This window comes from Cupressus sempervirens, chromosome 1 (genome assembly GCF_028749045.1).
Source record: "Cupressus sempervirens isolate cs-2001-9-10 chromosome 1, ASM2874904v1, whole genome shotgun sequence".
NCBI lineage: Eukaryota > Viridiplantae > Streptophyta > Pinopsida > Cupressales > Cupressaceae > Cupressus > Cupressus sempervirens.
The window spans coordinates 38,735,436-38,752,459 of NC_143118.1; the positions used below are offsets into that span (position 1 = coordinate 38,735,436).

Below are 17,024 nucleotides of genomic sequence, written 5' to 3' on the forward strand. Positions count from 1 at the left end.
ATCCACCAATAACACAATCTCCAATTATAACGTGCTATGCAAGCTAGATCCAAATGCATCATTTTAATGACAACATTGTTAGCCCCAATTGATAATGTAATTGGTAATGCCATGAATGCATGTCATATCAGTCATTATATTGTCATTGATGTCAAAGTCTTCGTTGGCTAGACATTATGCTAACTTAGTAGAGTGCCATATCATTTGATTGGTGAAAAGGATTTGAAGAAAGTATGATGAAGGCATAATTGATAAGTATGGTATTTAAAGGATACTTTAATGCATTGGACAATGATAATGTATTACTACTTTGATTGTTTTACAATCATATATTGTTGCAATGTATTGAAGAACACAAGCGTAACTGAGTTGCAAGGTTAATGAAGGGAGACTAGTGAGTGACTGCAGTATTGCCTAAGCAATTGGAAAAGCAAAAGAGAAATACAGTGTTGCCCAATCAAGTCTACTAAAAATCAAGTTCTATATTACTTGAGTAAATGTTATGTTTGTTGAGTAACAACTGGAAGAACAAGTTTGGAGAATTGAAATCTAAGGCCGACTTTTGATGAAAATTTGGAAAGTTCGAGATGGTGTAAGACACGAGTCAAAGTTTGTTACAAGATCAATGACTGGGAAAATTCAATAAGAATCTAATGATGGATATTGAAGAAGGATAAGGATGTGCACAAAGTTCTATGAAAGTTATATCTTTTGAGTGTTTAGATTCATTATATGAAGTTTTGAATCTGGAAATTTGGTATGAACCTAATATCAATGACTATGATTAAGTGGAAAAAGATGGAAGGATCTAGAAGCTTGGAGATGACTATTTAAGGAGGTGATTAAGACAGTTTTAGGCTACCAATGTTGCTTGTTCGAAGCTGATCATATTGTTGGAGTGTTAAGTTGTTGTGAATGTGAAGTTGAAGAAGGTGAAAGAAGATAGTTGATCCAGGAGAATTGAGCAGAGTTGGAGAAAGATAAGGTGTTAATCAACCAAGTCAAAAGTATAGAGTAGAAGGAGATCCAAGAGAGAGATCAAATAGAGAAAGAACAAGGAACAAAGATCTGGACAAGCAAAGGTAGTTTCTATTCTTAACAGATCATTTTACTATTACTTTTTCATTGTAGCAAAAAATGTCAAAAGTACTGAGTGGACCTAACAAGTCTGTGAAATCCTATATGGTAACATCGATTAGTGGTGTTTGTAAGTCCTTTAAATTAGGCCACTCTTTAGTCAAGGACAAGGAATGATAATTAAGGTTTAGATGATCTTTTTGTGAATCCTCTAACAAGGTCACATTAATGACGTGTATGCAACCTTTAGCAAGGTTGGCTCCTAGCAAAACTCACTTCAGAAGATGAATAGTTTTGAGTTACTGGTCCCAAGTGCTTTTTCCCTTCATAGGGTTTCCATGTTAAAGTCTTGGTGTTAAATGTGTGAATGTTATTTGTGTTGCAAGTTGTCTTACATGTTTTATAGTTTATTGCAACTCGGTAATAACTAAGTTTATAATTGGTAATCACTAAGCAATTTACTAATGCCTGGTAATGCAAAGAACAATAAGTTAATAGTTTCAAATAAATTGGTTGACAAAGTTAATTAATGATATCACTAAGTGATTGATGTTAACGTTTATGAAGTTTTGATGGCACTGAAATTGTTTGAAGGGACTGTATGACAACTAGACATAATTGATTCAGCCCCCCTCTCAGTGATCTAACAAACATTTGCACAATCACCAGACACTTCATAGAAGCATCAAAATTACAAATTGTGCTAGCTTTCCCTAGCCAAATCAAATGCCTCAAAACTTGTTCTACAATGATCCCCCATGAGACCTATCTAATGCCACTCATTCTCCAATGCAATCTACGCCAAATAGCTAGTTCCTACACTTCGCTGACATTGTCACCAAACCAGATATGCTAGCCAAATGTAGTGAATCGCCTCAAGCTCACCAACAAGAGCTAATTAACTAAAGCTGTTACTTCTATTACATATTTCATTGTCAATGACTAGATAATATTGATTTAAAATTTCTATAAGTATAGTGTTTATAAAAGCTCCAAAAATTCCTCTAACACATGTTGAAAATATTTTATTTAAGAAGTTCTATGCCACAAAATCATTGCTTAAATAAATAAAAATAATTGTTAATAAAATTTATAATTTCTTTTAAAAAAAATTCAATTTTCAAAACAAATTATAATTTTTAATGTAACAAATGTTTTCACGCTTACGAAAGTGTATCCTCAATTGCTTGGACGACATAAATATCTTCAGTCCTAGCCCCTAAAACCACTTAAAAACCCTCTGGCTCCTCGGTCGACCAAAATTCAGAGGCAAGAAGGACATCTCTCATCCTTTAAAGATGAAGTGCTCGACATCTCTATGGCAATGGCGGGACCTGTATTCCAACCAATATATACTTTCCATTCCTAAATCTCATACTCTCTTTGTTAAATCTCAGAAGTCCCCGGTTCCAGCCAAGGCAGCAATTGCCTGCAGATATATCAGCCTTTCAGTGAATAACAATCTTACCACAAACCAAGTGCTTACCTCAAATCTTGAAACGAAAAACAAAATAAATTATTCCCCTGCGAAAGACAGTAAATCTCAAGTCGCCAAGATATTATTGGGAAGATCAGAGGGTGAGCTTCGAGAACTTGCTAAAGAGCTTGGCCAGGTAAGTAACTAATCCGTTCTCCACTGTTCAGTAAATAGCTTGACCTTTAATCAACTAACCATGCAAAAAGAAACTTGTCGTCTATCTTCATATGGGAGAAATTACATTTTAGTCCTACGTGGTAAAATTTATCTTTTGACTTTGCTTAATTAATGTATAAGCTTACTTTCTTGCAGCAAACTTACAGAGGAAAACAGCTTCATGATTTGCTGTACAAAGTAAAAACCAAAAATCTCGATGAATGCAGTCAATGTAAGATTAGTTTCTTCACAGTTCTAGGGTGGTACTATTTGTATTTTTGGGTGGGTTAATTTTGATGTAGTTACGTTCCGCCTTTGAAGTTTTAACAAAATTGGTGCGACTTTTAATGTTATGTCGTTTAAGTCCTTGTTGGGCTTGAATGCAATTCACGTTTGGTGCTTCCATTGCGCTCCAATGTACCTTATATAAGCTCTCTTTGAGTTAGACTGTGCCCCATATTCGTTGCTTCTGTTGTGATTGAATACATTTCACGTTCGTTAGACTGCTTTTTAGCTCAAGTTAGTCGTAGGAGAGTACACATCACATCACAACCTTGTGGATAGTATTCGAGTATCCAATATTAGAATGACAAAGACAGTTACGGGAATCTCTTATCAGCTTGGTATTAATTTGGTTGCTCAATTTGAATATTTGTGACAATTTGGAATATACAAACGTCTAGACTTACAAAATGTTTCATTTTGATTTTTATATTCTTAATACCTTATATATGTATCGTATCCACATTCCATTCTTTTGTAGTAATTCCCATACAAGCGATGGCAAAGCTGTTATTTTAAGTTTTTGACCTTGTTTTCTAATTTTGTGGTCATTTTTTTTCAAATTTACATGTTCGTCAAATGTTGCAAGGCAACAACCGTGCAGTTTCTTTCTTATGGAATGATTTTAATGGAGCTTTATTCTTGAGAAGATACAAGTATGTTTGACTTCTTGACAAGAAACTAATGTCCAATTTTGTTGCCAATGTTGTGATAAGTACCTCTCAAGTTTCGAGAGGATCTTAAAAATGCAGGGTGGAAGGTTGGAAGATCCCCAATTCACCATGCTGTGACGGCTACAGATGGAACAATAAAGGTAACATTGTTGCTTCTGTATTACTATTTAATTTTTTTCCTGTTATAGAAAGGAAACCACAGTATGCAACTAGCGTGTCATGCAGTTAGCACATCACGTCCTTGACGACAAGATCAAACCTTTTTAATCCATAATTAGATTAACCCAATATAGACCTTCTTATTATACTGAAAGACCATTTGATTACAAAATTAATACATACTTGGTAATAGGTGTTTACCCTGGCTAATACATAGCAAGAATATATTCTGTTTTGTGGAAAACTAAGTCATGAGATTGGAACTTGGGTTTCATAATAATAAATGCTCGCTGTCCGCTACTCAACCGTAAGCTTGTGAACAATTTAACCAGCATGTCTGGAGTGTTGATCCCTGCATTTTCTTCATGTATATAACCTCTCCGCCCATGCATTTTGGTGTGCAGCAAGAAACAAAAGACACTCTGAAATTTTCAAACAATAAAATTTCACTCCAAATTGTAGAATTTATTTTATTAAACGCACGTACACTCCCGTCTTACAAGCTTACAGACTTAGAATATTTATATGAAACTTTGGAACTCCCTAATCCACAAAATCTGGAACTAATTACTAACTTTATATAATTACTAGTTATCTAAAATCTTACCAAACTAAAATTAAGATAAAAACAGTTCAAAAGAATTATCTTCTAGAACTCTATTCTTGGTGATTTGTTGATTCTGCGTCAGACTCCCAGGGAACAAAAGAATTGTTCATGGGCTCCTGTCCATGAGGTCCTCAATATTAATTCCATACTCGAATAGGTTTGATCCTGTCATCCATGTGGAATCTTCATTTGGGCGCCCTTTCCATTTGACCAATTATATTCATGATGACTTTCGTGTCCAAGATTGAGTCAGATTGCTTTGGCGTGGCTTTTGGCAACTGTTGCTCGCATTCAATGACCTGTTCTTCAACTATGTCAGGATCCTGGATTGCTTGTTCCACATCTTTACAAGGTTATAGGTCTGAAACATTAAATATTGGAGAAATCCCAATGTCATTCGGAAGCTCGATCACATATGCGTTGCTTGAGAACTTTTGTAGAATCCGACAAGGACCAATTTTCTTTGCTTTCTGCTTCTTATATTCTCCTCTTGGGAATCTTTCCTTTCTAAGCTGAGCTAGGACCAAATCCCCAACATTAAAATTGACTTCTTTCCTTTTCATATTTGCTCTCCTTTTCAGCACTCGTTGTCTCCATTTTACCTAGATTTCTTAGCTCATACCCTCGGCTAGGATGTATACCATACAAGATTTGAAAAGGACTCATACCTACACTTTATTAGGAGAATGTTATATGCAAATTCAGCTTGTGCAAGCACCGAGTCCCACTGTTTTGGTGATGCAGCCCACTGTTTTGGTGATGCAGGAGCATCCTGCGGTAGTCAGCAATCCTATATGCAGGATCATTGGGCTCAAATTTGTGGACATATGGTTCGCGTGGTTAGGGATGCATTTGAGGCATATTGGGGAACCTTTTCCTAAGTGTGCATAACGATTGGAGTTATCATGTTGGAGTTAGAGCCGTTTTGGTGGTTGTTGGTAGCGTGTTTCTGATTTTTCTAGTAGGCTTTGGAGATTGTCTGCGAGCTTTGATCCGTGGGAGTTATCTTGTGCGCTCTTGGATTTGGATCATTGGATGGCACATGGACCTATGCCTAAGGGCACACACTTTTATTTTGTCATATGAGTTAGTTATGCATTGTAAACTTGGGGCCTGTCCTAAGTGTTATTTAATTTAGTCTGTCAGGCAAACTTGTGGCTTGAAGGTGTATTTAATGCAAGTGTTTATTTAATGTAACTTGCTAGGCCAACCTCTAGCTTGGTTTAGTATAAGTAGAGAGTCTTGTGATGTCTAGAGTTAGTTAGTTCAACATGGAGTAGCTGAGAGGAGCGAAGTTTAGCAGAGCTAGTAGCTAAGTGTGGGCTTGGGAAACAAGAAGGTTACTTGGTGGCTTGCGAGCACAAGTTTAGATTCTTCTTGGGGTTTCTACCAAATTTTGGGCTTGGACTAGTTGGTGTTTGGATCTTGTGAGGTCTTGCACAATTGTTATTGTAATTGCTTTGTAATTTGGCCATAACCCCGAAGGCCTTACAGTCGAGCATGTTGGATGAAAATCTTATGATTCTATTATGAGAATTGGTGTTGTTTTGGATCTAAATCTTTGTGTTATTGTTATGTTAGAAGGTAAAGTCCACCAATATAACTGAGAGTTGGGGGGTGAATCAGTTATCCAACTATTATAGCAATTATCTGTTAATGTGTGATAGCTTCAGTTGGATAAACCTATGAGATATAGTTATATATGTGTTTATTATTATATGAGATAAATTAATATAATAATAATATATATAACTATGGTTATATATTAATTATAAATTAATATAATAATAAATAAAAATGGTTATATTTATTATAATATTAATTATTAATTAACAAATAGACATGTCCCTTAAAGGGACATGTCTGTTCATGTCTTACTCTTATTTAATTGAGGAAAGCTGCCTTTGGAAAACACATACCAATTATCACGACAGTGCTTAATATGTTTGCATTAGATCCTCTTGAAAAATTTAACATGGTACCAGAGCACGTTTCAATCCTCGGAGAAATTATATATAATTTAAGTTGTGAAGATTTCACTTGTTTTGGATAATCTAAGTTTGATATCATCAATGTCAAGCTAGTGGTTTGCGGATGAGAATAAGATGTTTATCGATCAAGAACCTTTTAGGATGGGTTAGACTTTTAGGATGGGTTAGACTTGGCATGTACAGAAATGTATCACTTCACTGTTGTATTTATTGCAAAGTACTGGTAATTCTGGTTCTAAATTGGTAGACAAGATGAGCCTCCATCATTGCAATTTTGGGGGTAGTACAATGGTTCTAATTATGTGAACTTGCCATTACACAATCACAAAAGGATATGAATTATGTATCTGATCTGAAGATATGGTTATGCCTCAGATGGAATTTGTATCTGAATATGTTTCTAAATACAAATGATGGTACAGTCCATGAGTTGAAACAAGGGGGATGGCTTCGAACAAACTATTCACTATATATCATTCTCATGAGAATCTAAACTGTTGGAAATCTGTATGTTGATCTTGAATGGTAGTTACTTGATGGTGTTGTATGGTCACCCGAACTATATAACAATATATCATTATGCAATGTTGGTATGATACGTTAAAAAGATTCACTTGTGATCCTTCATACATTCACTAGTTTTATGACCGCCTGTTCACAATGATGTAGAGATGCATCGCTTAATTGTTGGGTGTGAAGATCACTGAAGCCACGTATTTAATATCACAACAGTTCCAAACTGACTTGATCACCACATGTATCATTGAATGCTCGGGCATGTATGGGTTGCAGTTATTTCAAAGATGTTGAATGCCAACATGTCCTGATCTTTAGTGAATAGTACCACAATCTCATAAAGTTGATATGAAATTGTAGTAACATAATGCCACCCCAAGAGTGTAGACACCGATATAAATAGAACATCGACGCATTTTATGTGCCATAGATAGCAATAAATATGATCACCTTCTTATTGTAGAGTTGTCCCCTTGATATGTATGCAATCAAAATGTGGTAATCTTTGCGACCACTTGCAAGAATGCAATGATGGGATTATACTAGATATCGCATTGGTATGTAAGCAATATGATCTGCAAGAATGTCAATGGTGATAAGGATCAAGATCATTATTGGATGATGTGGGATTTGTGACTGTGCAACATAAGGACATACATTTAGTAAAGTACTAAGGTAATAGAAGTACTGGGTAGCGATTCTAAGGTAGATATAATATATTATTGTTTTGTATGTAAATGGAAATAGCAGGAATACATGAAATATATCTATGTGTAACATCTTTTAATTTAATAATTTGACATTATGAAATGTAAAAGAACTAGTTGATGTACATCAAGATGGTAATATAACCTCTTATAAATAGAAGTGAGTATAGATTAAAGTATATCTTTAAATTAGATATTTATCTATATTGAATTAGAATAATCTTATATTATACAAATTATTCTTATTTATATTATAAGAGTTATGTTCCTTGTTTTCTTTTCCTCTGAGAATGTTATTGCAGGAAAAGGAAGATTGAGATTCAAAGGGAGCCTGACATGTTACTAGAGGCAACCTTGAAAGAGAGGGAGAATATTGAGGATGTTATTAATCTTCAGTGATCTCGGTGTTATTGATTAAGAGGGAGTAAACCGTGATGAGATGGATTCTCTAGTGATCAATAAATTGCCATAGTCAAGAGGACCTAGATTTATACATCTTGACCATGTGATTTTAATGGGCTTACTCCCTGTGTATATCATGAGGAAGTGACGACTTTCAAATGACCATCACTTGTATTTGGAGAAGTTGTTGTAAGGTGATGATCTTACGATAATTTGTATTATGAGATCAAACAATTGAGTATATGGTGAATGTCTAGCATCTCAACATTATGGGAGGCCATTACTCAAAGAGTACTTGGTGAATATCATTGATATTCTGGGAGGCCAATACTCTTGGTATCAAATGTGATATCAAACCTTATTGAGTATTTGGTGAATATTGTTGATATTCTGGGAGGCCAATACTCCTGATATCAAATGCGATATCAAACCTTATTGAGTATTTGGTGAATGTCGTTGATATTTTGGGAGGCCAATACTCTTGATATCAGATATGATATCAAACTTTCTTTTAGTACTTGGTGGATATCTAATGTCAATATTCTGGGAGACCAAGACACATGATATCAAAATATTGAATATGTTTTGATCAAAGATATTTTTATATTGTGGTGATATATGATCTTATGTTTATCCTCCCTAGCTAAGAGGGAGTGTTAATGTGTGATAGCTTCAGTTGGATAAACCTATGAGATATAGTTATATGTGTTTATTATTATATGAGATAAATTAATATAATAATAATATATATAACTATGGTTATATATTAATTATAAATTAATATAATAATAAATAACAATGGTTATATTTATTGTAATATTAATTATTAATTAACAAATAGACATGTCCCTTAAAGGTACATGTTTATTCATGTCTTACTCTTATTTAATTGAGGAAAGCTGCCTTTGGAAAACACATACCAATTATCACGACAGTGCTTAATATGTTTGCAGTAGATCCTTTTGAAAAATTTAACATTATCAACCTTATTAATTCTTAACCATATGAGTAATATAATCAACAATCACAACAAAATACTCATACATAATAATGCCAGATATGTTAACTAGGGAAACCCTTGATCAGAGGGAAAACCTCGATGGGGATGGTACCCACAAAATGATGTACCAATATAAATATTCCTTGTTAGAGGATGGACCCGGTTATGAGTCAATAAAAGCATTCAGTACATATCAGTCCCTGTTAGGAGACTTTGCATCCCTGTTAGGAGATTCCAACCCTGTTAGGAGTTGTGCCAACCCTGTTAGGTGTTGTAGAAGGCAGATGGACCCACTGTCCAAACAGTTTCAGGGGCAAGACCATTGAACTCACTGTCCAACTGATCTTTGTATTATTCCTTGCAAAATAATAGAAATGAACTGTACTTGTACTTCCTCTTCCTCTTCCTCTATCCTGTCAACCAGACTGCTCTTCTTCTTCTGATCTCGATACCAGATCACCAACTTCGCATCCAATAATCCCTTGAATCGCTTACTTGCATTTACCAAATACTCTACTCTTGTTTGCACAATCCACACACTTGATACATTCAGATCCACGTTTACCAAAAGGAAAATGTCCTTCCTTTATACCATGTCCTCAAAAAAATTCCTTGAGTCGGCCTTGAGGCTTCCCCACTTGATTATAATAGGACCACATTAAGATAATTAATTATGTTACAATTACACAACATTGTTGGCTCACAATCTTTACAACTTCTCACACGTGCGACTCTAGACCTTGCAGACTCATTAACTTCATCATCAGACTGTTCTCTATCACTTTCCAACGTCACATATCACGATTCTATCTTAGTAAAGAGATACAAATCAATCATCAGAAACTGCTTCTTAGATACTTTGTCTGTATACTACTCTCTAATCAAATATATCTTCTGGATATCTTCTCCTTACTTGATGCGTACTTAACCTCATCATTAGGACACAATGTAGAACACGTCCTTAACTGCGCTTGACCTGACCATCAAACCTCTGTCTATATGACCTCGTTCTCTGTCTGCTACTTTGCCAGTCTTCACAAAATTATTGCTATGTTGACATCAATGACAAACACAGTCACAAATGCAACATGTCAATCATACTAACAATCTCCTACATGCTTTGGCAATGCTTATGATATTCCCCTAAAGGAATACCATCAACATTCATGCTAACAATCTCCCCCTTTGGCATTGATGGCAGCATAGATGAAAAACATTTAAATTCCAAGAATACCAAAACAACACTGTTGTAACTGCTGCTGTTCTCATCTTTTCAAATACTCTTCATCAATGAAATCTGAACCTCACTGGAACATTGCTCTGTTCTGCATCTCTTTCTTTAGGATTGGCATCAATTGTTCACACTAAACAACTCTCAATTTTTCCCCCATTCAATGTTACTCCCCATTGATATCAACAACTCAATCTTTACCTTATTCATACATAGGAGATCTCAATCTCTCCCCCATTAGAGGATCTTCTTCCCCATACATGATACTTCCTATTTATACTCTCCTCCATAATACCAAGGAGATGTTTTTCATGCATGCTCTCCCCCATTGACATCAATGAGAAAGGCTTCATTATGTCAATCATTTGCTCCAAGTCTTTAATCAGCTCAAGTGTCCAAAGACACTGCTCTAGACCAACTACCAAGAGTCCTAGATGACTTTGCTCATCTCTGATACTCCCCCATATAGGAAGCATCAACATTCAGTCCAATCAAATAATAGTGCTCTGTATCACTGGACTGACGCAATCTCTGCATCATCTATTCACAAGTAGGCATGGGCACAACCCCAAGCATACCTCGCAGGTACTCAAATGTATCTTTAGGTAAAGCTTTCGTAAAGATATCTGCAATCTGATCTTTTGCACTTACATATTCCAATCTGATTTCTTTATTTGCTACTTTCTCTCTCAAAACATGATACTTAATAGATATATGCTTAGTCCTAGAATGCAATACAAGATTCTTAGACATAATGTACTTGTGTTATCACAATATATGATAACAGGTCCTCAAAACTCTCTCCTAATATCCTTCAGCATCTGCTTCATCCACATGATCTGATTGCAATTGTTTGCTGCTGCCACATACTCTGCTTTTGTTATATTTTGTGAAATACAATATTGTTTCTTGCTTAGCTAAGAAACTAGTCTTCCTCCAAGGAAAAATGCTCCACCATTGGTGTTTTTTTTGTCATCCATACTGCCTACCCAGTCTGCATCAGTATAAGCACATAAAGTGAAATCACTTGATCTGTCATACCATAATCCATAATCAGGTGTACCCTTCAAATATTTGAATATCCTTTTTACTGCTGCATAATGAGATTCCTTAGGATTAGCTTGAAATCTTGCTACTATCCCAATTGCATTTGCTACATCTAGTCTGGTGTGAGTTAGATATTTCAAACCTCCAATCATTGATTTGTACTTTGTCTACTCAACCGTAGGTGTCTCATCTTTGCTAGATAACTTGTGACCAATTACCATTGGTAAACCAAATCTTTTCAACAAATCTTTCAAGTACTTAGCTTGTAATATTAATATACCATCACTGTTTTGCACAATCCATAAACCTTGGAAAAACTTCATTTCACCAATCATACTCATCTCAAATTCAGTCTTCATTTCTTCATCATTACCTCCAAAGATTATGTCATCAACAAATATCATAATAATCAACAAGCCATTTTCAATTTCTTTCAAATACAAGTTACTATCTATTGTACCTTTAGCAAATCCAAGTTTTGCCAAATACTTATCCAATCTCACATACCAGGTTCTGGGTGCTTGCTTTAGACCATATAGTGCTTTCTTCAATCTGCATACCATATCCTTTTCTTCTGTCAAAGGAAATCCTTCAGTCTGCTCAATGTAGACTTCTTCAAGTTTTGCATTCAGAAAGGCTGACTTGATGTTACACTTTAAATTTTCTATTTTTTGCATAAGCCAAGAACATTCTTACTGCTTCCATTTTGGTTATAGGGGCAAATGTTTCTTCATAATCTATACATTCTTGTTGTGAATATACTTTAGACACTGATCTGGGTTTGTTCCTCACAGCTTCACCTTGTTCATTCACCTTGTTTCTGAATACCCATTTAGTTCTTATAACATTCTTGTCTTTAGGCCTACGAACCAGTTCCCATGTCTCATTCTTCACAATTTGATTTAGTTCTTTCTTCATTGCTTGAATCCAATGATCATCCTTGCATGCCTCATTGGCACTCTTAGGTTCAACTTGAGAAATCAAACATAATTCCTCATGTACTTTTTGCTTCTTGTCATTACTCCTTTGTCTTTACTTCTAATAATTTGCTCTGCGGGGTGATTCTTTGCCAAATTCTTGTTAGGTGTAGGAGTTGCTATCTCAACTCTTATTTCTTCTCTTGGTTCAATTCTCTGTTCTCCTCTTTGCTCAACAATTCATACATCATTCTGCAAGTCATTGTTAGTCTCAAAGAAAACTTCATTATTTTCTCTTACAGATCTAGGATTATCTCCTCCCTCATCAGAATTATAATCCAAGATCCTTTCTTTAACTCCAAACTTTTCATCCACTTTCACATTTGCACATTTGCATGGTCAACAATTGTCTTAGTTCTATGATTAAAACATCTGTAAGGTTTGCTTTCAATGAATAACGAAGGAACATACCTTCATCCCCTCTTGGATCAAACTTACGAATATCATCATCTCTCTTTATGTAACACTTCCAAAAATCCTGAAATACTTCACTGAGGGTGTATGACCAAACATAATTCATAAAGAGTCTTGTTTGTACCTTTTTTGAACTACACTCTGTTCATGGTGTATACAGTTGTATTAATTGCTTCCCTCCAAAATATCTTGGATACATCATTCTCAAATATCATGGCTCTTTCTGCCTTTGATACAAATTTGTTCCTCCTTTTTGCTATCCCATTTTGCTCAAGGGTCTTGGGTGATTATAACTGTCTCTTAATTCCATTTTCTTCACAAAACATGTTAAACTCTCTAGAAGTAAACTCTCCACTCCTATTTGATCTCAAACACTTAATCTTTACACCGGATTCATTCTCAACTATATTATTAAATATCTTAAACTTCGCAAATGTCTGAATTTCTCTTTAAGAAATGCTACCCACATCATTCTAGTGAAATCATCAACAAAAATCATAAAGTACCTTTCTCCATAGAATCCTCTTGTTTTGGTACAACCACTCAAGTCTGTATGAACAATCTCCAACTTCTTTGTAGTAGTGAATTTCTTGTTGGGAAATGAAACCTTCTTCTACTTAGCAATGATACATTCCTTGCAAACAACATTAACGGGCTTCATAATTCTAGGAAAATCTCTACTGCAAATGTACTACTAGCCTTCACAATATTATCAAAGTTTATATGTCAAAACCTTCTATGCCACAACCAACTATTATCCACTTTTGCAACCAAACAAGTCATTTCAGTAGGATTGAATTGAAACACATCTTGTACCTGTTCCAATCAGCTTATCATCCTTATCTTTGATAATGCAAGTCTTCTCTGTGAACTACAATTGATAACCTTTGTCAATTAACTGTCTAACACTCAACAAGTTATGTTTCAAACCATCAACAAAATAAACATCATCTGTTTAAATCTTTCCATCAAGAGTAATAGATCCTATCCCTGTGATGTGACAAGCTGCATTGTACCAACTCTAACAATTCCTCCATCACGATCTCTAAATTTAACAAACTTGTTCATATCACCAGTCATATGATGTGAACATCCATTGTCTATAATCCAATCAGATTTCTTTTCAACTTGAGAAATTAAGGCTTTTTCTTCTCTAATTTCAATTTTAAAACTCTCTTCTTTTATAGCCACAAATCATAGCTCATCATCGCTTTCACTATGAACTCTTTCCTCAGATTCATCATCTTCATTTGCATACAAGCAATCTCTAGGTCTTCTAGGCTTGAAATTTCTCTTATATTTTTCCTCTCTTTTAGGGCACTTAGAAGCAAATTGACCAAATTCATTACAAGTCCAACATTTAAAGATTTTTTTACCATCTGGTTCTCTTCTCACAAGCAAGGCTATACCTTCTTCAATCTTTCCATTTTCTTCAGATCTGGATCTGTTGCTACTAGCATAGTCTCCGTGAGTGCTTGCACTTCTGGATAAGCAAGGACAGACACTTAATGCACTAAAAGCTGTCTCCACTCTTGTTAATTCTCTAGAGTACCTCAAACTTGATTTTGTTGCTTCCAATCTTCCAAGAAAAGTCTCCCTGGTGAACTTCTTAGTGCAAGGTATGAAAAGTTCATTCATCTATGTTGCTTGAATGGTGGTGTCAAAGTTTTCAAAATCTTCCATACAATTTCATCTTCTTCTTTAGATCCTTCACATGACTTAATTCTTGCAATAATCTCAGATATTCTACCAATATAGCTTCTTACAGATTCATCTTCCATCATTTTAGCATCTTGAAACAAACATATCCAATTTTGAAATCTCATTCTTTTAGCATGCTTATCTCCTTTAAAAGTAGATTCTAAAGCTTTCCAAATTTTATGAGAAGTCTCCAAAGATCTTACCTGACTGTATTCATTTTTAGGAAGAGCTGTCAACAATGCTTCTTTGGCTTGCATATTACACACAAACCGATCTCTTTCTTCTTTGATGCATTCTTCAAGCTTCCTTCCTTCCACAATTTTCTTGCTACCCTTTGTCAAAAGCCAATATCCTGGACCTATACATAGCAAATGAGTCTTCATCTTTTCCTTCTAGCTGTCATAGTTAACTCCATCAAACTTAGGATTTTCTTTTTTGAAGCGACTCACCATTGATCTCCCAAAGTTGTTAAGCTTTTTTTTCAAGGACCTGAAGCTCGGATACCAATTGTTAGAAAGTAAAGTCCACGAATATAGCTGAGAGAGGGGCGGGGGGTGAATTAGTTATCCAACTATTATAACAATTATCAATGTAAAAATCCCCAGCTGGTTACAACTTAAATAACATTGATTTCCTCCACTAATCAGAAATTTGGCATTTAATCAAACACTTGGTAGGCAGTGTCCATACTTTTGGATTGGACTCCCTAATATTGGAAAAGTTGTAATTTTCACAAACCCAAATTTCCACACTCAAGTAAACAGAGATAAGTTAATGATTTGATTTGACAAAGATAATGACCAACCATTATAATTGAAGTTCATCTCTCAGCTGATTTCAAATGGAATGCAATTAATTAATTGCTAAGAACAATTTGATTTGCCAATTAATAGTTCTTCAATTCCACATTTACATGGCCAATTCTTCATTCCAAATTCATTGATATGTACTAACCAAAGTCATAAGTAACAACAGTAATTTAAATAACATTAAGAACCTGTAAGTGTAGCTCTATCACAAGCAGCTGCAAGTTAATCGCCTCCAGAGCATATGCACATCACTGAATAAATTTACTGCCCTTGCTCACCAAAAATGCAGATGCTAATATTAAATGCTTGGCATGATATTGAAATCGCAGACCTTCACAGTTAATCACATGACTCAAATAATGGTCACCTACTTCTAATGGATGGGCACAGGTTCCAGAGAATGGACAATTGCAGATGATGTGACCCTTCAGCTTGAAATGCAGACCCTCTATTTCAGATCACAGCTCTTCTTGAACACCATGTGGGCTGCCAGCATGCAACGCAGCCCTCAGAAAACTAACAGCAGATCTTGAATTTCCCAATGCAGGTCCCTAACAACAATATGCAGACCTGTAATGATGAACGCAGGCCCTAAACAATGCCCAAAAATATAGAAGATACTCTCCTCTGAAATGCAGATCGATCCCCTCTAATTGCAAATGGAAATGCAATCAAAACTCCAAACAATATCTCCCAGCCACAGTATGAACAGTAAGGAAGTTTCTCAACTGTTGACATGCAACAATTAGCTACAGCAGTAATGAAGCCTCACCAATCACAGTATTCACAACTATAGGTAGGCAATCACACTTCTTAGTATCAAACCCTTATACCTCAGCAAGGGCACTAAAATTCAGAACTTCAAAAAAAGCCACACAGGCAACAAAAACAAATATATAGTCAAGCCTGCTTTTCCAATGAAATGAGCTCCTATTTATAATCCTTTGTTGGCAAAAGTTTCCTAAAAAGTCCACTTTAGAAATTATGGAAGTTTCCCAAAAGAACTCAACACTTGAAACTTTCCAACACACTTTCTAGAAATATCTCTTAATGTCATTATTATAATAACATAAATATTATTATAATAATGCAACTTAATAATTAATGAATAAATAAGAGCTCATGCAATTATTCACCTTATTTACTGAAGGTGACGACCAACTGCCAAAGCCACCCATTGCATTGCCAAAAATAGATTTACTAAAATAGTAAGTCCACAACTGAGACCCCAAAACACCCTGTCAGCTTACGAGGGTCCCTATGATGAGCTAACTCCATCAACTGCACAGACTTGTCAAAAACAGGGACATTACAATCAACATTATTAATTCTTAACCATATGAGCAATATAATTAGCAACCACAATAAGATACTCATACATAATAACACCAGATATGTTAACTAGGGAAACCCTTGATAAAAGGGAAAACCCCGGTGGGGATGGTACCCACAAAATGATGTACGAATATAAATATTCTTTTTTAGAGGATGGACCTTATTATGAGTCAATAAAAGCATTCAATACATATCAGTCCCTGTTAGGAGACTTTGAATCCCTGTTATGAGTTCCAACCCTGTTAGGAGTCGTAGAAGAAAGATGGACCCATTATCTAAATAGCTTCATGGGCAAGACCACTGAACTCACTCTCCAACTGATCTCTGTATTATTCTTTGCAGAATAATAGAAATGAATTGTACTTGTACTTCCTCTTCCTCTATCTTGTTAATCGAACTGCTCTTCTTCTTTTGACCTCGATACTAGATCACCAACTTCACATCCAATAATCCCTTGGATTG

The 17,024-nt window shown here is 35.2% G+C and overlaps 1 protein-coding gene across 1 annotated transcript in view; it reads left to right on the forward strand.

The window, feature by feature from the left end:
• The first annotated feature begins 2,252 nt into the window (after nucleotides 1-2,252).
• LOC149576063 (Radical SAM superfamily protein) overlaps nucleotides 2,253-17,024 on the forward strand; it is a 112,327-nt gene continuing 97,555 nt past the window's right edge. The window contains exons 1-3 of the mRNA XM_089816226.1: nucleotides 2,253-2,690; nucleotides 2,867-2,942; nucleotides 3,709-3,806. Coding sequence (XP_089672352.1) covers nucleotides 2,376-2,690; nucleotides 2,867-2,942; nucleotides 3,709-3,806 — 489 coding nt within the window. The 5' untranslated portion in view covers nucleotides 2,253-2,375. The remainder of the gene's footprint in view (nucleotides 2,691-2,866; nucleotides 2,943-3,708; nucleotides 3,807-17,024) is intronic.